Source organism: Pyricularia grisea (genome assembly GCF_004355905.1).
Source record: "Pyricularia grisea strain NI907 chromosome Unknown Pyricularia_grisea_NI907_Scaffold_2, whole genome shotgun sequence".
NCBI lineage: Eukaryota > Fungi > Ascomycota > Sordariomycetes > Magnaporthales > Pyriculariaceae > Pyricularia > Pyricularia grisea.
In genome coordinates, this window is record NW_022156717.1 from 2,190,942 (window position 1) to 2,215,760 (window position 24,819).

The following is a 24,819-nucleotide window of genomic DNA, read 5'->3' on the forward strand; positions in this document are numbered from 1 at the left end:
TTTTTTTTTTTTTTTTTTTGGAGAGAGTAATGGAAGTGGAGGCACATCTGTTTGCGGTAGCCACCCACACCCACACAAGACGACCTTCGAAACGAGAAAATAGAAGGCCACCCCTGTCTTGGCGGGCCACAGTTCCTTGACCAATCTGTTCGGACTAAAGCAAGCATCGGTTGAATTTTCCCAGACCTGACGAACCCGCACACACTAATACACTATTGGGTACGCGCGCGCGGACACACACGCACACACGCACACCACTCACAACACCCGCCGGTCTAGCAGCGCCTGCCTGACCCGATCCGACCTGGACAGGACAAGCCCCCCATTGAGACAATCAACGCTGTCCTCTCCGGTTGCGACTTTTGGCCTGTTCCAAAAATCCAACCCACCACATAACTATCTGCAACAAAGACAAGCAGATCAAAAACAGTCTGCATTTTTGTCATAACTTCCTGCCGAAAGTACCTACCTACCTACCTACCTACCTCCCTACCACGCCCGGGTAGATTTTGCCTTAATTAGAACAGCGGACACGAGGAGTTTGAAAAAAAGAGAAGAGGTACATTTTTGCCCGCTTTGCAGTGCACCGCCGAGCCGAGTAAGCTTGGATCAAACGACCTAGGGTCCCTGACTTGAAAAACACGAGGGAATTGCCGAATCCTCGCCCGGCGCGAGCTTTTCCTGGCTCAGCAAAATCTCACCCACATCCAGCGCACCAACATACTTGACGATTCCCAACAACGGACGACATAGCGAGGCACATTTTGGCATCCCTATTTTCCTCGCGACTAAACCACGCGCGACGCGGACAACCCGGATTTATTTTTCTTCTCTCGACATTAAGATCGAGTGTTGTGTGCCGGGAAGCTAAATTTTACTTGGGTGAATTACGCAAACGAAATCGCAAAGACGGGCCACGGACACATTCGTTGCGGCCTTTTGAGGAGACTATTGCGACACGATATCATCCGCCAAGCAGCAACTCTAGAGATTTCACCACCAGCCAGAGGGAAGAATCAGACGCAAAGGCGAAATACCCACCGAACCCGGCGGCGCATCGTGCGTCGCACCCTCCCCCTCCCTAATTGGACAAGATGATGCTCGAGGAGAAATACATCGGCCTGGCTCTGGCGATAACATCCAGTTTAGCCATAGGTATGCGCTCCTGCCTCTTCGTCCCTCCGCCGACCCGGACTTTTATGGGATTGCGTCCAGTGCTAATCGGAATTTCCTTCTATCTCTACAGGTGTTAGTTTTGTTATAACTAAAAAGGTACGACCTCCAACCTGGGCGCGAACCTTGTCTATGAGCACTTGTCGCGGCGATTGCACCTAGAGGCATCACATCATGAGCAAAGAAGTTGACAATTGTTGTGCGCAGGGTCTGCAACAAGCAGAGGAAAGACTTGGCTTCGAGGGCGATGGCTTCGTCTATCTCAAGAACCCACTCTGGTGGGCTGGCATAGGAACTTGTGAGAACACCTCACAAAATCCCCGTCACCCATGCGGTGCGATCGATACACCTGGGACACATAGACTGACCATGCGCGCTGGCACATCCTTCTACAGTGGTTCTCGGTGAGATATGCAACTTTGCTGCATACGCATTCGCACCAGCTATCCTTGTCACGCCATTAGGAGCCCTCTCAGTCCTCATCGGCGCAATCCTCGGCTCATACTTCCTCAACGAACTGCTGGGTATACTCGGGAAGCTTGGTAGCGCAATATGTCTGATAGGCGCTGTCATCATCGTGCTCCACGCCCCGCCAGACAAGGAGATCACCACCATCGACGAGATTCTGAACTATGCCATCCAGCCAGGTTCGTAAAAGTCTCATTATTCCCTTGGCAGTATAGCTTTTGACTGACAATACTATGGTACACAGGCTTCTTGCTCTACGTTTTCTTCGTAACGGTATACGCTACCTTTATGATCTACTGGGTGGCGCCGAAGCACGGCAAGAAAAACCCGCTCATCTACTTGTCAATCTGTTCGCTAGTCGGCTCTGTCTCGGTCATGTCAGTCAAGGCCTTTGGCATTGCGCTGAAGCTGACATTTGCCGGAAACAACCAATTCTCTCACCCATCGACCTATGTGTTCATGATCATTACCGTCGTGTGTATCCTGATCCAGATGAACTATTTCAACAAGGCACTAAGCCAGTTCCCGACCAACATGTGAGTTCCGACCTTGTGGTATTGGTTTTGTCTTTTGCGACTGCTGGGTGCTGACAATCGCGGCGTGTCTCCAGTGTCAACCCGCTGTACTATGTAACATTCACCACTGCAACCCTGTGTGCATCCTTCATCCTTTTCAGTGGCTTCAACACCACCGATCCGGTTGGCACGCTGTCGCTTCTCTGCGGCTTCCTCGTGACGTTCACTGGTGTCTACCTCCTCAATCTCTCGCGCACCGACCCAACTGGGATGCGCTTGGCCAATGGTCAAGGCGGCAACGACGCTACGGGCACCGACATGGTTTCATCGATTCAGACCCGCCTCAGTATGGAGGCTCGCCGCAGTCTGAGCCACCGCCGTATGAGCGGTGGCAGCACCACACACGCCGCCGACAGGCAGGGCCTCATGCGAGCCTACGACGAAGAGGAGGCGGCCGGCTTGAGTCTCGGAGACCTTGCAGATGACAGCGATGAAGGTAGCGGCAGTGGCAGCGGCAGCGCAAGCAATGGCAAGAAGATGAACGGGAATGGCGAGCCGAAGCGCTACAACGCCTCAATAGAGCTTCAAACAAGGAGGCAGCCTGAGAGGTAACAGTGAAATGTTCTTCAGGATGTCTGTTTTTTTGTCTTCATTTTCTTTTGGTGTACGGGTGTTTTTATGGTTGAAGTATACACCCGCTACGCCAGGAGTGTATTCCATCAAGCGTTGTTTCTTGACGCGAGCTCTATGTCTCTTATCTTTGTTCAACTAGACCATCATATTTGTCTTGCTGTATGCATGAAGCCTGTCTAGACTTCTTTTTTTTTCCCTTCTTTTTCCTTTGATGTATGGGCTCAAGATTCTTTCGTGAAGCTCTGCACTGAGAAAGAAGTTGTTAGATCGAAAGCAGGAAGAGCGAGCCGTTGACTTTTCCCTGATTCTGCCAAGGAATCGCGCTTGGCATTTCTCGTTGGAACGGTTATCAGTTGCTTCTTTTCCCGCTTTTCTGTAATTTCTTCTTCATTTTGTTTTTACCCCCGTCTCTTTCTTTCTGGCCCTGGTTTGTATTCGCCGCACAGCCATTCTGCGAAGGAGTCGACATGCATGAGATCATTTTTGTTTCGAACGAAAAAAGGAGTGGGTGTGTACAAAGGGGAATCATTTCTCGGCGTTTTCGTTTTTGATTTCTGATTTTGGGGATTTCTCTTTTTTCTTATTCTCCTTCTGTTCATTTCCTCACACTCCACTGGATTTCGAAAGTGTCTGGTGGCTACTTTTCAGCTCATTCGTCTCTTTTTATGTGTTTTTCATGTCCCTTTCTTCTTCTCACTTCCTCGGCATGGTTCCATGATTCATTGCGTATCGTTACCGTTTCTCACTGCGGTCTGGGCGAGAAAGCATTTAAGCGGGAATCTGGCGCGTCGCATGGGGGCATGGGTGGATTACATGTATGATATTGTCTATTTTAGAGGAAATTGAGATTCATGAGATGGCATTTCATTTAACCGTTGAAGCTTATTTATGTTTTCTGTCATTTTTAGGCCATGTTCGGGACACAGGTTCCTCGTTACATCAAAAGGTGGCCAGTTGTTGCAGTCAAGCATCTGCGGCTAAAGAACATACTTCGTAAGGGGAGATAACTAGTCTAGTATAAATCACATGACGTTTATTCCCGGGTGGGGGGTTTCTCTTGATCCTTTTCTTTTTTCTTGTCATTATCGTATCTCTTGCCCCAGCAGGCGCCCACACATTGTTAGAGCTTTAGCTTTGATGCACCATGTCGCGCACTGACCTCAAGATCCGGGCGTAAAATGCAACGTTGACGTAGTGCAGGCTGAGAACTAATTGTCCTTCACTGCTTGGGAGAGCATGATCACACGAGTGCCTTTGATTTTGCTTCAATATCATTCAAGCCGCCTGAGTTTTGTGCCGTTACTCATCAAAGTACAAAACCAGCCAGAGGAAATAGTAACCGTATTTCCATTTCCCATTTCCGTTGATCGCAGAGTAATGCAGGACAAAAAAAAAATCAGAGAAAGATGCGAATCAAGTAAACGCCTGACAGCCTGCCTTTTCCTCATCAACCAATTCAAGAACCTCCTCCCAGCAAACATTTACCAGCCGCCGACAGGACCAGTGTCCCATCGGTCGTCCTCATTCTGCTCCTCAACAAAGGCATAGCCTTCATTGGCGTCAGCAGCGACATTCGAAGACTGGCCTCCAGTCATGAAAGGGTCGTCTTGGCCGTCGTAGGTGGCAGCCGTGTGCTGAGCATAGTGCTCGTTCATGTGCTGCACCTCTTGACGCTGGGCGGCAGGGCTCGGATGACCAATATCGACAAGATCCTCATCAACCGCGATAGCACTAACCGTCGGGCGATCCTATTGCTCGGCGGCGGGCTCCTGCTCCTCACCCTCACCCTGCTCAGCCTGCCTTGCAGCCTCAGCGGCAGCTTGGACCTGGGCGGCCTTGGCGCCGTAGTCTTGGCTGACGGGCTGGACGACGGGCTGCTCCTCCTTGGGTTCGAGGATAGTGACGGCGTCGGGCAGCGACTTCTGGGGGCCGGCCTTGCCCTCGGGGTCAGAGCCGCGCATGATCTTGACCTTGATACCAAGGACACCCTGGCGGAGGAGGACGTGGCGGGTGGCGCTGTCAATGAAGTCCTTGGCGGGCTGACCGGAGTGGATCATGAAGCCGTCAGTGAACTTCATGGACTTGGCACGGGCGGCACGGAGCTTGCCCGAGACGACGACCTCGCAACCCTTGGCTCCCGACTCCATGATGAAGCGGAGGACACCGTAGCAGGCACGACGGACGGCAAGACCGTTCAGGAGCTTGTAGCGGAGCGACTCGCACTGGGCGACGGCCGACAGACCGCGGTTCTGGACCTTGGCAGCATAGAGCGAGACAGAGTCGGCGGGGAACTTGAAACGCTTCTGGATGAGCGAGGTAAGCTCGCGGATGCGGCGGCCCTGCTCGCCGAGGACCTCCTGGGTGTGGGTGGCGCGGATGATGATGTCGGTAACGGTGGGAGTGACGCGGACCTCAACGCCCGAGTAACCCTCCTCAGCCAGCTCGCGCTGGAAGAACTCGTTCAGCTCGGCGTAGAAAACACCGTCAGCGACGAACTTTCTCCTCTTGGAGCTAGATAGCAACAATCATCCATGGTCAGCATTTGACTACTGTTTTTTGTGTCGCAATTCACCCATCCCGTCCTGATGTCTTTATTCCCCCACCAGTGTTTCTTCATATCTTGGGTTCAAGCCGTTGCAGCTTGTCCTTCAATCTTCGCATATCGTATACGTATTTTACTCACATTTGAGCAGCACCGGGAGTAGCCATCTTGATCGATTTGTTTTAATTGACCGGTAGATGTCGTGGTTCGTTCGTGGGGGATTTGTCGATCGAGGTTTGGCTGCTGCGCAACAAAAGTGAGGTCTGAGATGCCGTCCTTGGACTGCCCTCTTTTTCCAGTGACTGGTGCGAAACCTAGGGCTTTGCACTTAAAAGAGTGGATCCGTCGGTCAGTTGGAGCGGGGCGGGCTGCGGCAGGGTGGGAAATGCTTATCTTATCGGGAGAAGTGGGTATGGGAATTTGTGCAGCATGTGCATTACCGGTAGGTACCTGGGAGCTTGCTGAGCAACTGAGCTTAACGCTGCTAAAAACCACGCAATCTGTACCTAGGGGTGGGCCACAACATTTATGTAGCAGCCGCCGTGTCAGTGCCACAGCGCCGCGCGCAGGTTCATTACAGTACGTGCAAGTTGCCCATTATTTTGACCAGGGTTGCTACCTCTATTCTCAACCCCACATTGCTCCTCAGTAGATCGACAGCTCCCGGTTCATGTACCAGAATCAACTTCTCCCAAATAATCAAGCGATATAATATATTCCTATCCGCAGCCTCAGCGTTTCCTCGCCTTGTCTTACTGTCTTGCAGGCTGGACGACAGCTGCGCTTGTTTCTTTTCCGCTGTCAGGGCTGCTGAGGGAACCCGGTGACCCGGGAGGCGGCCAAAATTACGAAGTAAGACCTGTCACAGGCCACATGCTCTTTGACGCCCGCATTACCCAACTCAAGGTCATCACTACCACCCGCCTATCCTCGGTATTACGTCTGGTGCTCTCGCCTGTCTCATAACCTTTAGGGGAAGCTTTGAAGTCTTCCATCCTCCTCCGTCTTCTATCGAAAGCTCTACTACAAACGCTCACCGGCTTGTGTTCCGCGAATCATGGCTTAAAAGTCACAACATGGGCAATTCGTCACGGAACCTGTGTTACTGACGACTCGTGGCCGCGTGACCTAGCTCACCTATCTACCTTACCTAGGTACCTTAGCTAAAGCTTGGCTTAAGTTGTGACTCTGTACTACCTCTGTCTAGAGTAGTATTACTACTACTACACCACTTTGGCAGCCGAACTTTGGACTCCTTCCTCTCAAGCCATACTTTCAACGCTGCGAGTAGCAGGTGCAGGTCGGGCAAGCATAGTGGAAACCCGACTCACATAGTCGAGCCATCCTGGTTGGCCGGCCCTCCAACTCTTCCTGAAATTCAGGACTAGTAGCATTATGGATGTCAAGCAGGTACTGAGCCGTCGCCAAATCGCTTCTACTTGCACTTCTGAACGCATATGCGCCTTACCCATGAGCAGCAGACTAAGATTCCTTTTGCGCAGACAATAGAGGGCGTTCACGCCATTACCGGTGGAACCGCGACTTTAGGTATCCTCAAGCTCACCGATTATCATATCATATTCTGCGTTCCTCCTCCAGCCGGCAGTCCGTCGAACACTCGCCCTAGAGAGAACTTTATTTCGTATCCAATCCTGAACCACTGCGCATTTCGGCCAACCCCGCCGTCGAGCGGGATACCTTCTTCGATAAGGCTGCGGTGCCGCGACTTTAGTTACGTCACTTTCAATATCCCCGACGACAAGACTGCTCGTGAAGCATTCGACTTCATTAAAACCAGGACTTGCAAGCTGGGCTCCATCGAGAAGCTTTATGCGTTCACCTATCAACCAACGAGACCTGAAAGAGGGCTCAACGGCTGGGCTTTGTATGATGCAAGGGATGAATTTCGGCGCCAAGGGGTGAGCGCAAAGGCCAAGGACCTCGGGTGGAGGATATCGGATATCAACAAGGACTATGTCTTTTCTCCGACGTACCCGTCCGTTCTCGTTGTGCCAACGTCCATCTCGGATAATGTCCTTAAATACGCCGCCAATCATCGGTCACGAGCTCGAATTCCCACCTTGACATACCTTCATCCTGTAAACAACTGTGCGATCACGCGGAGCTCACAGCCGTGCGTGGGGCTTCGTGGTAATCGCAGCATACAGGATGAGCGACTCGTCGGTGCCTGCTTCTCGGCGGCTATCGCGGACTCGGGCGCCGGCGGTTCATTTGACTCCAGTCCGTCAACCAGCCAAACAGATTCACCCGTCGTGTCTGTACCCGAGCCAGGTCTCACAGAGACGGATCGTCACGAAGATGCAGTGGTCGGCGGCCCTGGTACCACGTTTGAGTTCGATGAGAAGACTGGGAAACGGGTTATCTACGGCGCCACGCGTCAAAATCTGATTGTTGACGCGAGGCCTGCTATCAATTCTTACGCAATGCAAGCAATAGGACTGGGTTCTGAAAACATGGATTACTACAAATTTGCAAAGAAGGTCTTTCTTAATATCGACAACATCCACGTGATGCGAGCGGCTCTTAACAAGGTCATCGAGGCCATCAAGGAGGCCGATGTATCTCCTTTGCCTCCCAACAAGGAACTTCTGGCAAAGAGCGGCTGGCTGAAGCACATCAATGGCATCCTGGAGGGCTCTCACCTGATTGCTCGACAAGTCGGTATTTACCATTCGAATGTACTGATACATTGCTCAGACGGTTGGGATCGCACAAGCCAGCTCAGTGCACTTTCGCAGATCATGCTAGATCCCTTTTACAGGACAATCGACGGATTCATAATATTAGTGGAGAAGGATTGGCTATCGTTTGGACACATGTTTCAACGACGATCGGGCTTTCTCAACCACGAACAGTGGTTTGTCACTCAAAATGATGCCATGTCAGGAGTAAGAATCGAACCCAACGAGAATGAAAGCCGCGGCGAGGCCTTGGAGAATGCAATGGCTTCAGCCAAGCGATTCTTCTCGAAGAATCTCAGCCAGGACAAGGATGATTCTGATGGCGAAGCCGGGGAAGGCTATAATGCAAAGAATGCAACAGCGCCAGTCTCGGAGGATCAGGCTACGCGACCCAAGGAGATCAGTCCCGTATTTCATCAGTTTCTCGACGCTACATATCAGCTAGTGAGGCAAAATCCGACGCGCTTTGAGTTCAACGAACGCTTCCTCCGCCGACTGCTCTATCATTTGTATTCCTGTCAGTATGGCACCTTCCTATTCAACAATGAGAAGCAAAGAAAAGACGCCAAGGTTGAGGAGCGTACTTCGTCGGTTTGGAACTACTTCTTATCACGTCGCCCGGAGTTTACCAACCCAGAGTACGATCCTGTCGTAGACGACATGACACGCGGCAAGGAGCGACTACTCTTCCCACGTGAGGGTGAAATCCGTTGGTGGCACCAACTATTTTCTAGAAGGGATGAGGAAATGAATGGCGCACTGGACGAGGCGGCGTCGGCAGCAGAGAAAATTGCCACCTACCAATCAATGTCATCAGGGCCGCAGCCCAATACAGCTCCTGGAACTCCGCATCCGCCCGGAAGCCCGAAGCAAGCACCGCCGAGCCTCCCAACCAGCAAATCAGTCTTGGTGGGTGTTGAAAGCGGGCACCCGATCCTCACGCCAGAAAAGCGACCGGCGGAGCTTCCTAGACGCTCATCCGCATCTACTTCGGAGTTGCCGGAAGATCCCTTGGGTGCTTTACAAGAAGGTCTCGGGAATATTAAAGTGCAACAGGGCGTTAAGCGTGTCGTTGGAAAGTCTGGTGGGATCGGCGCGAGCGGGCAGAACGGGAGTGGCGGCGTTTCAGGCTCAAGTTCTACGCCAGGGGGTGAATCTGGCAAAGAATTAGCAACTGGCTCGCAGCCATCGACTACGCCGTCAACCGTTAAGCAGCTTGACGGCGTATCTCATGTGGAATAGGAAGTATCAGAAATGGCAGCGGGAAATATCATCGCATTTCCCATGTGAGACGATATCAGCATTAGCGTTATCAGCAGGAGAAGGAGTCGACTTGTCTTTGTGCAGCGTTCTATGTTATGTTAGGTGATCGCAAATGCAATACTTGACCACTAGAATAGTACAGTCTATCTAGTCTAGTTTCGAATCTATATCCTCGGGATCACGTCTACTTTGGGTATATATATCTGCACGCGAGGCAATTACATCAGGAGATAAAATGATAAAAATCCGGGGGGGTCAACGAAGATGGACCGACTATCTAGGTGGACGCCGAGGAATTGGGCAAAACAGCCTGATGTTCGTCTGGTGAGTATTTTGACTTGCAACTGAGTCTTACTGACGCCTGCAATGAAGATTGACCCCTTTTATCTGCCGTGTTCTCTTTTGAACCTTGAAGGGTGTTTGTGTGGGACCCGAGGTTGGCCGTGCTCACTGACAGTAAGAGCTCCATGATCAATTGGAGGGGTGAAATATAAGCTAGTCAAGAGGTACTTAGGTCCCTACCTAGGCAGGTGAGGGGCGCAGTATAGCGGTAGGTGCTTGCCGTGGGGTTAATTCTTGATTCAGTTTCGCAAAAAAAAAAAAAAAAAAAAAAAAGAAAAGATGATATAACTAAGTACCCGAGTACCTAGGCAGCTAGCTACCTATTACAGACTGATATCTAGGCATATCATTCTAAATTTCAAACAAATAATATGCTCGATTCCCTCTCAACGTTGTCTTTCATCGAGACTAGCAAGCCGCCTAGGCTTCCGACGGTCTTACCTTCTCTCGCAGACGAGATACTGTACAGGGTCGCGGTGGGAAAGCTGTAATCTTGCGACATTGTGGGGAATGCGGGTACTTCTCTGTACCTCACTACACCTGGATAGCCTGGTAGGTACATCAAATTAAACATCCAATACATGTCCCCCAAAACTGCCGCTGTCATTGGTGACCCCCAGTGCACCACAAAGCAAAGCAGAGTGATTGACCGCCCGCGGACCGGGTCCAGCTTTTGGTTGAACCCACCTGCTTTCTGCGAAAGGAGAGAGCCTACAGGCCGGGTTTGGACTACCACCAAAATAACCAACCCGCATCCCCAAACCTGAAAGTCATTGCATCACAGACCAGCGACAATCTTGATGCGTGCACTCAACAACGTCTAGACTAAAGGACCCTGGCCGATTTGTTTTCATCTTTCTCTTCTCCCATTTTTCTACCCTCTTTGCTTCGTCCTCCCGTCCGCCCGCCCACGCCAATACAGTGCAGCAGCATCTATCCGTTTGGATCAGCCGTTTGGACGAGCGGACAAGCACAGCACAGCACCGACCGATACCAACCAAACCTTGACCCAAAACCCCTTCGCGCGCCCCGACACACACAAAGCTCGCCATGGCTGACGCGCCAAATGCGAACGACGAGCTCTACCCCATAGCCGTCCTCATCGACGAGCTCAAGGTCAGTTTTCTCAGATCCGTGCACCCATTCATCCTGGTCGCGTGCTTTGGTTGAGTGCCAGCCTGCCACCTCCGATTTACCAAACATCAGTCAATTTGGCGTGGCAAGCTGGAAGGAGCTTCGCTTCGTCTGGTTGCCCCGCCGTATCTGGACCTGAACAGCCCAGCACGTTCCCAACCCAGCAAGCGCATACATCCATCGACATTGAATCACAGCCACTTTGGTTAATTGATTCCTAACTAATCACATACTACTTGAAAACAGCACGATGATGTTCTCCTTCGCCTCAATGCCATCCATCGACTCTCGACCATTGCCCTCGCGCTTGGCCCTGACCGCACTCGCGATGAGCTGATCCCTTTTCTCGACGGTTAGCGTCCCACGATCTTCTTACCCACCACCCAGCTACTATTTGCGCTGTCTTTTCCACCACGGCACATTCCCCGCCCCGCACCGATCGGCGTGCATCGCGCCAGCTGCGTCACCTTGGCCATAGCTGAAAGAAAAGCACCGCTTTACTAATAATGTTGTGGTACTAGAATCCGTCGAGGACGAGGATGAGGTTCTTGTTGCCCTCAGCGAGGAGCTGGGTAACTTTGTCGAGTATGTCGGCGGATCGCAGTGGGGACACGTCCTGCTATCTCCCCTCGAGAATCTTGCTGCTATCGAGGAGCCCGTTGTCCGAGACAAGGTATGAGCTTTGATGTGATGTCGAACCATTCTGTTGGCCGGCCAATCATTTGCGCTTCGTGTTTGCAGCTTATTGCCTCTTGGAACTGTTCTCAGGCTGATGATGTACCTTTTCGCGCTCGCTGGCTAGGCTGTTGAGTCACTGAACAAGATTTGCGCCGAGTTGTCACCGAAGCAAGTCGAGGAATACTTCATCCCCTTGACTAGTCGCCTCTCCAAGGCCGACTGGTTCACTTCCAAGATTTCTGGATGTGGCCTCTACACAACACCATACAGCAAGGTTGCGCCGCCGCTGCAGGAGCAGCTGAGGCGCGACTTTGGCCACCTTGTGCACGATGAGACACCCATGGTCCGCCGGCAATCGGCCACCCACCTCGCCAAATTTGTCAAGGAGATGCCGGCTGCGGTTGTGGTTGATGAAATGATACCCATGTTCCAGCACCTTGCGTCAGACGACCAGGATAGCGTTCGCCTGCTCACCGTCGAAGTTCTTATCTCCGTCGCGGAAGTTGTTCCCAAGGAACAGCAGTCGAGCCATGGTGTCCTGTTGACTACGCTCCGCAACCTGATAGAGGATAAGAGCTGGAGAGTTCGTTACATGATTGCAGACAGGTTCGAGAAGGTAAGAGCAAACAGAAGCACGGAAAACATAAACCGCGACTCGAGACAGGAGTTCGGAGGACGTCCGCATACGGGATCGCTAATAGAATGTTGCCCGTGGAATACAGATTGCAAAAGCTGTCGATGATGAGGTGGTATCCAGGGATCTTGTCCCAGCGTTTGTTAAGCTCCTGAAGGACAACGAGGCCGAGGTCCGGACGGCCATAGCAGGGCAAATTCCAGGTTTCTGCGCCTTGATCGACAGGACGACACTTCTCAACGAGGTTATGGGCAGCATTGAGGACCTAGTCTCGGACAATTCGCAACATGTTCGCGCAGCTTTGGGTACACAGATCTCGGGCTTGGCCCCCATCCTTGGCAAACAAGAGTGAGTGGATTCCATACGCAACCTTTGATTTCGAATATTGTACAGTTATAGCTTCATGCTTTGGCAAGGAGTACGTAAGTACGTACGACGCGATGACTGACCCCTACTCTCATTTTAGGACCATTGACCACTTGCTCCCAATGTTCCTGCAGATGCTCAAGGACGAGTTCCCCGAGGTCCGGTTGCACATCATTTCGAAGCTTGAGCTGGTTAACAATGGTAAGTCGTGGTCTGGTCTCTGGGCATCACGTGCATTCGAAATCTAACCATTCTCAGTTATTGGCATTGAGCTCCTCTCACAGTCTCTGCTCCCTGCTATTGTTCAACTAGCTGAGGACAAGCAGTGGCGGGTGCGGTTGGCCATTATCGAGTACATCCCACTGCTGGCCAGCCAGCTTGGAGTCAAGTTCTTCGATGAAAAACTGAGCAGCTTGTGCATGGGTTGGCTTGGCGACACCGTCTTCTCCATCAGGGAAGCTGCAACTCACAACCTGAAGAAGCTCACCGAAGTCTTTGGAGTCGAGTGGGCCAGTGAGGCCATTATTCCCAAGGTGATGGCTATGGGCAACCACCCCAACTACCTGTACCGCATGACAACATGCTTCGCCATTTCGGTAAGCTCCCGATAACCCACCCTGTATAGCTTCTGTGTGATTACTGAGCGGGGGACCTGAACTAACAACGATCTTCCCCCACACAGACTCTGGCGACCGTTGTTAGCATGGACGTGATTGGTAAGAACATCCTGCCGATGCTGGACAAGCTCGTCGTCGACGACATTCCCAACATCCGGTTCAATGTCGCCAAGACATACGGTGTCTTGATCGACGTTCTCCGGCGCCTTCCTGAGGAGGGTACCGTCTACTCGCTGGAGAAGGCCGGCACGCCGTTCAGCCCCTCGTCCAGGGGAGCAGAGCTTATCCAACAGCGCGTCATGCCAAGTCTGGAGAAGCTACAGAAGGATGACGATGTAGATGTTCGATACTTCGCAACGACGGCGGCCGCGGCTGCGTCTGGACCGCTCCCTGGCGGTGAGCCTATGAATACGTCACCATAGATTCCCAGAAAGTCTAATGAAGCAAAATCCATGTTCTTATTTTTATCATATCGTCTTCTCAAGGCCAGTTTGTTGGAAGAATGTGGCCATGACAAGACCCCTCGGTGTTTTGAAATTCTTTGAGAGCATATACAGGAGAGGTCCGCGACATGGCATAGTGGTCCTGTCTCTCACGGCGCAAATGAGGGGTGGTTTATAAAAAAAAATTGGCTGCTATCAGATGCCGATGGAAAGAGAGGTTGAGATTTCGCGATTAAGCATTGGGATGACCACTTTGCCCCCCCCCCCCCATTTGGCCTATTGTGGCAGTACTTTTATCGCCAACCATTGGGGGATAAGACATGACTGGACCTGAATTGCAGTGCCGCGGCCGTTGACTAGGTACAGAACTAGACGAATACTCTCGGCAAACCCTTCCTCTCAACCCTCGCAAAGAAGACATAGATGAGACGTTTCGGCTCAACACAAAATGAAATAAAAAAAAAAAACATAGTGGTCGTATGTGGTAGCACCGACCGGCTTGTGCCATATTGCATTACGTCATCTCTTTCTACTTCTCCTATTGAGGAACCGTATACTGTAGTTACGGAATGCTACATGTCCTGAGCAGATGTTGACGACAATCCGCTCGTTTGGAATGAGGAGGCGCATCTAATCGTTTTTGTTTTCCCTTCCTCCGAGTCATCAAAAACATGATCGCCAACTTATTTGTTAAGAGGACACAGCACAACTCTATTGGTTCAGGACGTGGAATCCTTCTTTACAAAGCAGACCGTACTAATGGTCTGGCCCTTGACGCCCCCAAAGCTAAAAGACCGGTAATGGACCTGACCCGCGTAAACTAGACGCGCCGCGCCCTCGCCGGCTTCCCCCTCGAACCAGGCCCTCAGCTCCTCCTCTGTCCAATTGCAACTCGTGACCAAAAAGACGCCGCCATCACCCGGGCGCAGGAGCTCGAGCACGCGGGCGCGGTAGTCCTCGCTGCGACGTCGGCCCGTGGCGGCGTCGACGTCGGCGCTCAGGCACACGGCGTCAAAGGTGCCCTTGTCCAGCACGACGTCCCAGGACCCCCTTCGCGGGGTGGCGGCCACGTCCGGGTCGAGAGGCCCGTCGAGGACGTCCCACTGGGCAAATGATATGGGGTTGTTGCTTGGTTCCCTCTTGTTTGATTCTTTTTGAACCTCCTCGTCGTCCTCATCATCGTCGTCGCTGGCTTCCGAGTAAGTCGTCGACGCGGCGACCTTCTGGGCTAGGGCGACCGCCGCGGGGCTGTAGTCAACTCCCAGGCAAGGACCGGCCCAGCCGGCCCTTCGGAGCGCGTGAAGCATGCTGCCATTGCCGGTTCCGAGGTCAACAAAGGAGGTGGAGTCCCTGTCGAGGCCGAGGTCTGCACATTTTGTGTTTAGGAAGGATACCATCTTGGCCTCGGCGTCTGAGTCGTCGAACCAAACCGTGCCGATGTCGGACGGATTGGTTTCGTGGTTGGTGATCTCGGTATCGTAGAGTGCATCCCAGCTGGGGTTGAAAGAGGCCTGTTAGATTATGGCAAGAATCTGGGTGGTTTGAAGGTGATGTGCAACAGGATATTTGGTTTGGCGTTATATGTAAAGATTAGACTAACTGACTATTCCTTGGTCCCAAGCTTGGAGGGCTCGAGATGTTCCGGTTTGGAAGTGGTCTGACCTGTTTCCGCCATGATCCTGCTGGATTGGGGGAGGGAAATGATGAATAGCCGGTAGACTACTTTTTGGAAGCTGCTGTTTGTTTGGCTTGGGACAATGCTGATAGTTTGATCAGGTAGGTATCTCCAAATGAAAGCAAGAAACGCTCCAGATAGTCAAGATGCCAGGCCGCAAAAAATACGTTTAGTCAGGATCAAGCCGAGTGGAGATGTTCCTTGTCTCTGCGCTCTTGCTTGATGCAATGCATAACATGGAAGTATACCACATGTAGACAAGCCATTCATTCATGCTCCTGGACTTTTTGGGTTGAGGGGTGGCAGAATCTTTCAAGGTTGAGGAGGGGTGATCCTGAATGGGAAGGCGGTGACCAACAAAGATGTAAGCTGACTGACTGCTCCCTCATACCGAGGCCGAGATCCCATAAGCAGCAGCTACATTACTGGAGAATGTCGTGTAGATGAATCAACAGAACAGTGAGAGTCCTCGGCTGCAGCTTCATCATTTGCAACCACCCAAGTGTTGTGATGTGATGAGATGCTTCCGAGGTTGAAAAGATGAGCAGTCAAGTTGCAAATCCGTCACCTGAGAAGAATAAGTCTATCATCCATCGACAACCTGGCATAATCCTTTAGCATAGTCCGATTGGTTTGCCTGCTCTCGTTCGCAAATGGCAGAGGCTTAGGGAGGGCCAAAAGTCAGGGTAAATGACTAGATGAGGAACCCCAAATCAAAGTGACCAATAGATTTTTTCAAGGGTGTGAGAAAAGATGGAAGGGGAAAAAAATGTCTTTTTGGCATCATGATATCAGAGGAAAGATAAGCAAAACAGAAAAGACAGCATAAAAAAAGAATACGCTTCATTGACTCCAACAAGGCCCTAAGCCACGGGTGAATATCGATGATTCTCCCTACCGTGTACCATCTTGCTCGTTGTGGCTTCATGCAATGCTCCACACGGGTGCCTTGACGAGAACCTGTCGGCCCCTGACCTCGACGACCACAAAGCCGGCATACCGAATCTTGTTGCTGACTTCTTTCGAGAGCAGGTTTGTCGTTGATGAAGAAGCTGCTGCTGATATCCCCACGTCAGTACCACCGTTGCTGACGATTGAGGTTGAAGAGATCGACTGTTGTCGTTGCCCGGCTACCGATGCCACGCTGCCCTTGCGCGAAGATCCGCCGAGAATGTTTGAAAGTGTTGATGACATACCGCTCTTGGCTGCCTTGTCACCAACGCGCGAGGCTCCGCTCTTTTGTCCGGCCTTGCCGTCCTTGGCCGCGATGCGGTCTTCCTGCTGCTCGTCGCTGTCACCAGCCCCTTCACCGTCAGCCGTCCGCAACTCGAGTGCGGGCAGACCCGTCTTCTCCACTTCCATTAGGCTTGGATTTATCTGCGACCCAGGCAACGGGTACGTCACTGCCACGTCACGGCTCTCCAGGGGCAAGTTGGCCGCAATTCCGACGGCAAGCTCGACTATCATCGACACACTGCCATCCACACCTGGAGGGGGCGGGTTTGTCAGATGTTCAAACAGTTTGTTGGTTAACCCTTCAGTTGCTAATCTTGTGAATTCAACGCGGTGCTCCGCACTCCTTGATGACTGCAGCACTGGCTGTAGACCCTCGAGCGTTGCCATCCTCCAGCTGACAACCTTGGACGTAAGCGCATCATACTCCTCTTGACTGTTCAAGGTATATGAGAATGTCCGTATATTCTGCTCGATGTGCTTGAGCTCGCGCGACAGGTCTGGTGGCAGACCTGGGTGGAAACACTTGTTGAAGACGAACTCGACAACCCAGTGTGTGATTGCAGCCCGACCGACTGCCGTCATCTCCTGCTTGCCGGTCCGCAGCGCATCGGCGCTGACAAAGCCATCAAGCAGTGGAGGAATCATGACCCAGTCCTTGCGAATGTTGAATGACAGGTTGTTAATGGCGCCGTTGAGGCGGTTGAAGCGCGTTGTGTACTCATTGTCATCGAGCGCCGTGCGTGACTGTGAGATTCGCTGATTCGCGACCGCATTTTGCAATTGCTCAACCTGGTTGTTGAGCCCTTCAATCTGGTTCTTTCCATCAAAGTACAACCTCTTGACGTTCTTGTATTTGGTTACTAATATCAAAATGTCGCAAAAGAAAGTTAGTTAAGCCAGTGCCTAGCCTAGAATCTCTGGCCAGCCCCTCGGGGGAGGGGGGCCACGGGGGGTGGGGGGTCCCATTCGACCACATACGTAACTCTTTGAAGGCCTTATCCGGCTCGACAGCCTCAGGCTGAGGACTACTAGTCCTCTCACCGGGTTGCGCATCGTTAAACTGACGGTCCTGAGACGCGCCGCCTCTGCTATAGTTTTGAGGCATGCCGCCAGGGCCAGACTGTTGCATTGGGTTTGCAGAGGAAGATTGGCTGTGCCTGTAGTTTGGAGGCGGGCCGGGTGGGGGTTCCATCTGTTGCTGACCCCGCATACCCTTTTCGGCGTCCTGCGACCGGCGAATCGGAGGCTGCCCTGGTTGGCCAGGCGGAGCCATGTCTTCGCCGTCTAGGGGATTACGGGATTGATGCTGCTGCTGGTGCGGCTGTGACTGCTGCGTTTGGCCCTGACCTTGAGTTAGAATCTGATTCTGACCTTGATCCTGTTCTTGATGCGGATGGTGCTGGTGTTGGGTCCCAGGGTTCGACAAGTCTTGAGAGCTTGAAGGGTAGTTAACTGCAGGGGAGTTTTGACTTGAGTGCAAGTTGACAGCTATCTGCTCCGAGTCAGTAACGGGTGAGTCGCGCGAAAGTTGCGAGATGGTCTCCGGGTTCTGGTTGCTTGAGTTCGGCCCCAGGTGTCCACCTGTATAAACTGGAGGCGGCCCAGAGGGATGATTGTGGAATTGCTGTGTTTGGAGCTGAAACTGTTGGTGCTGGTGCCCCGACGAATCAAAGTGTGACTGGCCCTGGGTACGAGATAGTTCCTGGGAAGAGCCGGATTGCTGCTGGTGATTATATAGAGCGGCCTGATCGCCTTGGCTATACGATGCAGGTCCTAGATCCGTTTGGACTTGACGAATCCCTAGTCTCAGGGGATCCCGCGCGTTCAACTGGGCCAGGTCTGGGCTAGATAATTGAGATTGCCAGTCGGAGGGGGGTTGTTGTTGTTGCTGCTGCTGCTGATGTAGCTGATGGAGCTGTTGCTGCTGCTGGTCCAATGTTGACTGAGGGGCTGAGCTCCTGCTGTGAAAAGTCTGGCTCACCCGCTGCGAGGCCCGCCGTTGAACCTGAGGGGGACCTTGATCAATTGACCCCTTTGCGTGATGTTGTGACGAATTGTCGGAGCTGCGGCTCGAGGAGAAGATGTTCTTAACGAGCTTCCGTGTGGATTTGCGAGTCTCGACTGGAGGTGACTGTTGTTGCAGTGGCAGCTGCTGAAGGTGTTGATGTTGGGGGTGCTGTAGCAATGGCGACGTGGGAAAGTTATGCTGGCCCTGCTGAAGTAATGGCGATGAGACAGCGAGCGAATGTGTGGAATGCAGGTCGTCAAAGGAGCTCGAAGCAACGGCGTAAGTAGGAGGTGGTGGTTGGTGAGGGAAGCGATGGCTCTGGCTCCGGCCGACTTGGTCAAAGTCGATCTGCGGCGATGGGCTGGGTTGTTGTTGTTGTTGTTGTTGTTGTTGTTGCAGTTGTGCCTGCTGCTGTTGTTGAAATCGCAAATCGAACGAGGAATTACTCGACTGTCTGATCGGTAGGTTCTGAATCGGGTTTTTGGGGGATGCGTCAACGGGGCTGAAGACGTTGGCGGGCGATGATGACTGCGCGACACCGCTTGCTAAGGAATGTTGCAGCGGCGACTGCTGTTGCTGCTGTTGCTGTTGCTGCTGCTGGGAGAGGCCTTGTTGAATTTGATGCGGCTGTTGGAGTGCTGGCGACACACCGGGGCTGTTGCTCTGCTGCTGCCCTTTGCCTGCCCGCCCGAACGGCATAGCTTGGAGTAAAGGGACAAGGTTTGTATCAGGGTCCGTTGTCTTCGAGTTCCTTGTGCTGGTCCTTGTTTTATGTTTTGACCTGACCTTTGCCCGTACTCTGCACCTACGACATGTACTGTAAAATGCGGTGGGTGTGCCGAGATCTCACTGGGGGGATTCTGGGTGGGTTGCTGCGCTGCGCTGCCTACCTATGGTGTAAGCAACAGCACCACAAAAAGAGCAGCTCCTCCCACTGCGACCTAATTAAAATCACCTCAAATGTACGGGAAACTCGCAAACCGTTCGGTCGGCCGCTTCGTCTTCGCAGTGATGAACTTCCCCAAACCCTGGTTTACTTTGCTTATACGTTGCCGCTCTCTTGCAGGGGTCCTTCTGCTTCTTGCTGATTTGACAAGGGGAAGGAAAAGAAACGTTCATCAGCGGCCAGCCAAGTGCTTTGGCTTACTTGCAAGCCCCCAATTGCCCAATTGATCTTTTTTTTTCCCCTCTTAATTACTAGGTTCCTATGGGCGCATGTCCCCGGTCTGCTCGCGGCGCAGGGAATAAATAGCAGATTGCCAATGAGGGGAGCAGGCGGGACGCACAGCCTCACCTCAGATGGAGTCCAAACAATCTTGAGGGGATTCTGCCCAGTTGAGCGCTCGTAGGGGCGTTGGCGATTCAAGCAATATTCGGTTTTAGGGCACAAACAGCCCATAACATTCTGGCTAGGCTCCGCTGCGTTCGTGTCAAGTTTCAAAGAAAGCCAAAGTCTTGTGCTAAAAAAAATGGTCATGGGGACTATTTATCTGTCTTGCCTTGGATCTTGGATGCCACCATAAACATGTACACTTTTCCTTTCGGAACTTCAATGCCGTACCGTACCGTACCGTACCTATCTAGGTAGGTAGGTAGGTAGGTAGGTAAGGTAGTCACCTGAAAGATGCTATGCCTGTCTGTCGACCGTAGGTCAACCCTTGAATTCTGACCCTCCTTTTTCCTTTCCTCTTTGTTGCCCAGTTTAGCGCACGAAAGCCGCGCTCCAATTAGATCGGCTCAGCCTTAGAACATCATGGGTTATGAGATGCGATCTACTGCGGTGCAGGCCGAGATTACCTATCAAAATGGTTCAACCTTGCAACCGTACCGCTGTGCAAGGTAGCAGCCAAAAAAAGCTTGAGCATGGGGAGCATTGCTTTTTAGGCGCGCGCGTGGGCAGACGGTTTTTGTTTTGGGGGGGGGGTTGTTTTTTTTGCCATGCAGACAGCATTCGGAGCAAATAACCTGGCACGTAGTAGTAATTGGGCCCCAGCATAAAACCCAACTCGTTAAAGCAACCCGGCTTCTCCCAGGCACCTAGAGAGGTATTGGTGTGGGGTAGACGATCGGCTTTCAATGCCGCTTCTCTGGTTAGAAACCCCAGGTACTACTGTAAACGCTTCAGGGCAATGAAGGATACTGCGATCAAAGCAAAAAGTCAAACCAAGCATATATGCCTCACCTGTTCAAGTTTCCCTCGCCAGTAGGCCTGAGCAACATGAAAGATATTTCGCATTGTTGTTGTAATTATAAGATACGCCGAATTGGTGCTGCCTGGTCTGTTGGTAATCTTACCTGCAGGGTGCTTATCTTCATACGGGCAGACTATGGAATTTATGGGGTTCAGCATCAGATGCACCGAGTACAAAATACGTCACCTTCTGTTGAATTTCAGTACCAGCAGAGGCGCAAGTACTTGTCATTCCTGGCGAAGCCTTACCTCGTCCCCCTCCCCCTGCGACTACCACTAGCACGGACGCATGCGCCCCTTGTCTCCCTTGTCTTGCCCCTCATCATGTCAATTCTAGGCAGCATCCAATTTTTTCCAATATTCGCTCCATGCCAGCTGGGTCCGAGGTTTTTTTTTTTTTTTTTTTTTTTTTTGCATAGGTAGGTATACGAACAAAGTTACGAAATGCTTGGATTTGACAATCCACTAGTCTAGGTCTAATTACCACTCACTGCCTCTATTCTTTCTGCGCCTGACAATACCCGGTTTTTCTAATATAGATACCATACCGTATGTAGATAGGTGCACAACCATCTCTCACCGATGGAAAAACATTACCTGTCACAGCATGATTAACATATTCGCAATGCCATTCGATTGAGGTACAAATATAGACCAGAAATCTTATTTAGCTCTGCGCCCTATGGGCGGGGGCTTCGCTAACCAGAATGGGCCTAATTCGAGAGTCCATTGGCCGCCAAGGCACGAAGTAAATCATGAACGACTTGTTTGGTTACTCCCAAAAATACACCAGTGTCCACCTGAAATGCATGGCAGTTCAAGTAGAGAAAGAAGTAACTTACCAACGACTACCTACCTAACCCTTGCAACGTACTGTCTTCCATCGACTATCAGTGGTTTCACATTATTTGTGTTGCACTCAACGTACCGCGGAGCAGATTAAGGTCCCGAGAGTTCTACAAATGCTTAATTTATACAACGACCTTGTCGATCGACTCGCCCAGCCGCCAAAGCTGTAAACATCGAGGCGCACATGACCGGCATTGCATTCTAAAGACTCATGGGCAGGGCGATTAAGGTTCAAAGTCTTGAACATACAATAACGAACCCACTACACAGTAGCGGTCAAATAAGTGATAGATTTCTTCGTTGTGGAACTGTGGCAAGACCATGTTCGTGGCCACATTTCCATCTCAAAAACTTTACCACGACACGGATTTGGGTGCATTACGTGGCAAACGGCATCCTTTATGTGCAGTTCACGAGTCGGCGGTCAGGCTCCTCATTAATCGCGATTAATCTGTAGCGCGAATGGATGGGTCAGCTGGGGACGACTGTCTGGTCCATGTGAGCTCGGTCATCGTCTTTGTCGACATCAGTAATTTACATAGTACTTTGGAAGTACACTTTGTCTCCATCCCATACTCTAAAAATGATTCATACTTAAAAAATAAATAAGCATGTCCTCTGCAGAGCTCCACCATGATGAATCGCATTTTTTTATAAAGTGGCAAAGGCAAATCTTTCAAGGTCCCATTGAATAAATCCGGGTCTTATCTTTTGCTCGATGTTCTTAATATAGACCAACTACTATGGTAGACCAGCACTATTTCTAGGTACACGATTAAAAAAAAAAAAGAAAAATCATATTAAACCTGTCTAGCATAGGTATTATAGGCCCACCAGGCATATGGGGAATTTAATGTGCACAAGCAAACTTTCCAGACCGAGGAATGTTCTTGTCATACCATCGACCACGCCATGCATGGTAGAATATCATCAAGAAAACTCTGGTTGTCTGGGATCAACCTTTCCGCTTGCCACCGAGTGTATCCTAGTATAATCTTGTGTCGGTGGTCACTCTTCTGCCAGTATCAACCCTGTACAGAAGCTCACCATATGCATGGGCTGAGAGATATTATTATAGGAGCTGCAGTATCAAGCCGTCGATCTCGTTCTGTCACATATACATCTGCCACATACTTCAAACCCACTTTTTGCTCTCGTACCAACGCTCGAGCGAAATGATTATGTAGTTGAATACATTGATGCCCTGGACTTGCATTTAGAAGGCTCTGGTAAGCGGGTGGTTCAAGCTGGCATCAATGCTATTCACCATAGAGACATACTTCATTCCTACACTAGAAACGAATGTCCCATATGCTATTGATTCTGGTCACAAAAACAATCGGATCTGCCCGGCTCCAAAAGTATCGCATTTTGGAAGGTTGCAGAATTCTCGGGCTTGTCGGCGTCTCGTACCCCATCGACATCCTGATGTCGTGTGGATAAGCGAAGAATTTCCCGCGACATAAAGTGTCAGCATCATGCCGCACAAGAACAAAGCCAGCCATACCAGATAGATAGAAGGCAACTGTTTTAGATTCAAATCAACAAGGTAAATCTGTGACTACTTAGACAGCATGTTTGCCTATGTAAGCATAAGCATTTGGCGCTGTCATCCCCAATTCTCGTGTCACTGTGCTCAAACAAACCTACTTTTCGGTGTAGAAGTCGTCGTGGGATGTAGCACCGCCTTAGACGAAGGAAGAGTAGCTCATCTTACCAGATCCTGATTGTAGAATGCTTTGAGGTTCACTCGAGTTCAAGAGCTTCAATGAGAACCCAGAGACATTAACCTCCAGTCTCAGTCCGAACCAGAGTTGACAAGGCTGAAGGTAAAGTCCAACAATAGGCAGCCTATGAGCAAAAAAAAAAAAAAAAAAAAAAAAAAAAAAATAATGTTCGGTTGCTAGCGCTCAATAACCCATCCTGTTGACCCAAGGGCTGTCCCCATGCATCTCAGTGTACAGTCGACCCCGTCATCCAACTGCAGCAGTACCGGCGTCAAGAACAACCATGTCCGTTCTCAAACGTGATAGTCCAGAACGTGCGAGAGTGGGAAGTACTGCACGGTAGAGAATGAAACTGTTAGAGGGTTCTACAAAAACTGAATACCTGGCCTTTAATAGGAAACGGTTGCGCAGTGGCAGACAGGCTACTCTCTGACGTAACCCAGACAATGATTGCAGTACTTCGAGGAAATTCCAATGCCACAAAGATCGGGGGTAGTAATGTTTTATCGACATAAAAGAGCTACATCGAGGCTCATCATGCAATGCAATCACGGGGGAAAGCTGTTCTGAAATACAGCAGTTCTAATTGGTGTTCGACTTCTATGTACAGCATACAACCGCTTAGGAAACCTAAGAACTCGTCACCGCTCTATGCCAAGGGATAAGAGGTTTTCGGGAGAGACTCCAGGTGCTTGCGGTGATGCTCATTCGCCTGTAGTTTATTGAGAGCATTGAATGTTAGTAGGAACAGAAGTGACCGATGCCTGGGCGTGGAGGGCCGAGCGCAGGGAATACTAACAAAAGGAAGTCCACAGTAGCCGCAAGGGGTGATCTCAGGCTTATCGACGTTGATAAACACCCTCGGGTGTCCAGCGGGACCACCGCCGCCGTCACAAGCAACCACGCGCTCGTGTGTCCACCTAACAGGCTCCTTGTGAACCAATTCCATGGCGGAGTATGGTTGGGGCTAGCAATGAAGGGAATTGGTCAGCTAGAAAGCTCTTTTTATGAGATATACGACCTCATCTTGCAGATTAAGCACTCCTTCGCCCTCAGGGTGCAGCATCAATGTCGGCATATTGGCCACCAACCTGCTGGGAGAAATCGGTCTGCTCGAATCGCGGACCAGTCATCGCCTCGGAGCGCGGCCTCTGGCTACGAGCCCAAACATCGGTACGGTTCGGGGCCTGGAGAATCTCGAGAGGCTGCGAGGAGGGGTCGGTAGTCTTGGGGGCTGTCTCCGTCTTGGATGCCGACACGGCCGTCGCCGCGCCCGACTCCAATTGGCGAGCGGATATAGTGAAACCTCGGGAAGACACCCGAAGCTGGCTCGCCAGCTTCTGAGCAGTTCGTAGTCTAGTCCCGGAGATCATTGTGGAGTTCGTAGTTCGGTGTAGATTGAGAATTCCAGCCTCCGAAATGGGCAAACCTTGTGCATGCAGCTTGAATGTTTGTCGTGAAGTGAGCTCAATCAATGCCAATCGCGGCCACAGACCGAACAGACCCACATAAGGTTTTCTCCACTATAATCCGAGTTACACACAGTCCAATTGGTCGAAACTTGACCGGACGCCGCCTGCCACACGTCAGACCCAGAAAAAAAATATTAAAAGTTCCAGAGGT

The 24,819-nt window shown here is 51.3% G+C and overlaps 7 protein-coding genes across 7 annotated transcripts; 3 read left to right on the forward strand and 4 right to left on the reverse strand.

Moving 5' to 3' along the window:
- Positions 1–404: 404 nt before the first annotated feature.
- Positions 405–3,738, forward strand: PgNI_03213 (uncharacterized protein). The gene is made up of 6 exons (XM_031123268.1): positions 405–1,155; positions 1,247–1,272; positions 1,381–1,471; positions 1,569–1,820; positions 1,886–2,177; positions 2,252–3,738. Exons 1-6 carry the CDS (start codon positions 1,095–1,097, stop codon positions 2,766–2,768), a joined length of 1,239 nt encoding a protein of 412 aa, XP_030983396.1. The 5' UTR covers positions 405–1,094; the 3' UTR covers positions 2,769–3,738.
- A 25-nt stretch (positions 3,739–3,763) lies between these two features.
- On the reverse strand, positions 3,764–5,676 carry PgNI_03214 (uncharacterized protein). Its single transcript, XM_031123269.1, has 2 exons — positions 5,473–5,676; positions 3,764–5,300 (listed from the first exon to the last, which is right to left on the reverse strand). Exons 1-2 carry the CDS (start codon positions 5,496–5,498, stop codon positions 4,538–4,540), a joined length of 789 nt encoding a protein of 262 aa, XP_030983403.1. The 5' UTR covers positions 5,499–5,676; the 3' UTR covers positions 3,764–4,537.
- Positions 5,677–5,993: 317 nt separating this feature from the next.
- Positions 5,994–9,275, forward strand: PgNI_03215 (uncharacterized protein; the record flags this gene model as incomplete). Its single annotated transcript, XM_031123270.1, has 2 exons — positions 5,994–6,741; positions 6,813–9,275. Exons 1-2 carry the CDS (start codon positions 6,727–6,729, stop codon positions 9,273–9,275), a joined length of 2,478 nt encoding a protein of 825 aa, XP_030983402.1. The 5' UTR covers positions 5,994–6,726.
- An 815-nt stretch (positions 9,276–10,090) lies between these two features.
- On the forward strand, positions 10,091–13,746 carry PgNI_03216 (uncharacterized protein). Its single transcript, XM_031123271.1, has 9 exons — positions 10,091–10,190; positions 10,309–10,754; positions 11,019–11,124; positions 11,294–11,445; positions 11,575–12,066; positions 12,173–12,432; positions 12,551–12,651; positions 12,709–13,046; positions 13,133–13,746. Exons 2-9 carry the CDS (start codon positions 10,689–10,691, stop codon positions 13,487–13,489), a joined length of 1,872 nt encoding a protein of 623 aa, XP_030983401.1. The 5' UTR covers positions 10,091–10,190; positions 10,309–10,688; the 3' UTR covers positions 13,490–13,746.
- Positions 13,747–14,208: 462 nt separating this feature from the next.
- Positions 14,209–15,185, reverse strand: PgNI_03217 (uncharacterized protein; the record flags this gene model as incomplete). The annotated part of the gene is made up of 2 exons (XM_031123272.1): positions 14,209–15,004; positions 15,115–15,185. 2 exons carry the CDS (start codon positions 15,183–15,185, stop codon positions 14,230–14,232), a joined length of 846 nt encoding a protein of 281 aa, XP_030983400.1. The 3' UTR covers positions 14,209–14,229.
- Positions 15,186–16,109: 924 nt separating this feature from the next.
- PgNI_03218 (uncharacterized protein) lies at positions 16,110–19,828 on the reverse strand (the record flags this gene model as incomplete). Its single annotated transcript, XM_031123273.1, has 4 exons — positions 16,110–17,281; positions 17,400–19,228; positions 19,411–19,457; positions 19,478–19,828. 4 exons carry the CDS (start codon positions 19,826–19,828, stop codon positions 16,110–16,112), a joined length of 3,399 nt encoding a protein of 1,132 aa, XP_030983405.1.
- A 3,848-nt stretch (positions 19,829–23,676) lies between these two features.
- On the reverse strand, positions 23,677–24,639 carry PgNI_03219 (uncharacterized protein). The gene is made up of 3 exons (XM_031123274.1): positions 24,288–24,639; positions 23,996–24,163; positions 23,677–23,908 (listed from the first exon to the last, which is right to left on the reverse strand). Exons 1-3 carry the CDS (start codon positions 24,567–24,569, stop codon positions 23,846–23,848), a joined length of 513 nt encoding a protein of 170 aa, XP_030983404.1. The 5' UTR covers positions 24,570–24,639; the 3' UTR covers positions 23,677–23,845.
- Positions 24,640–24,819: the final 180 nt, after the last annotated feature.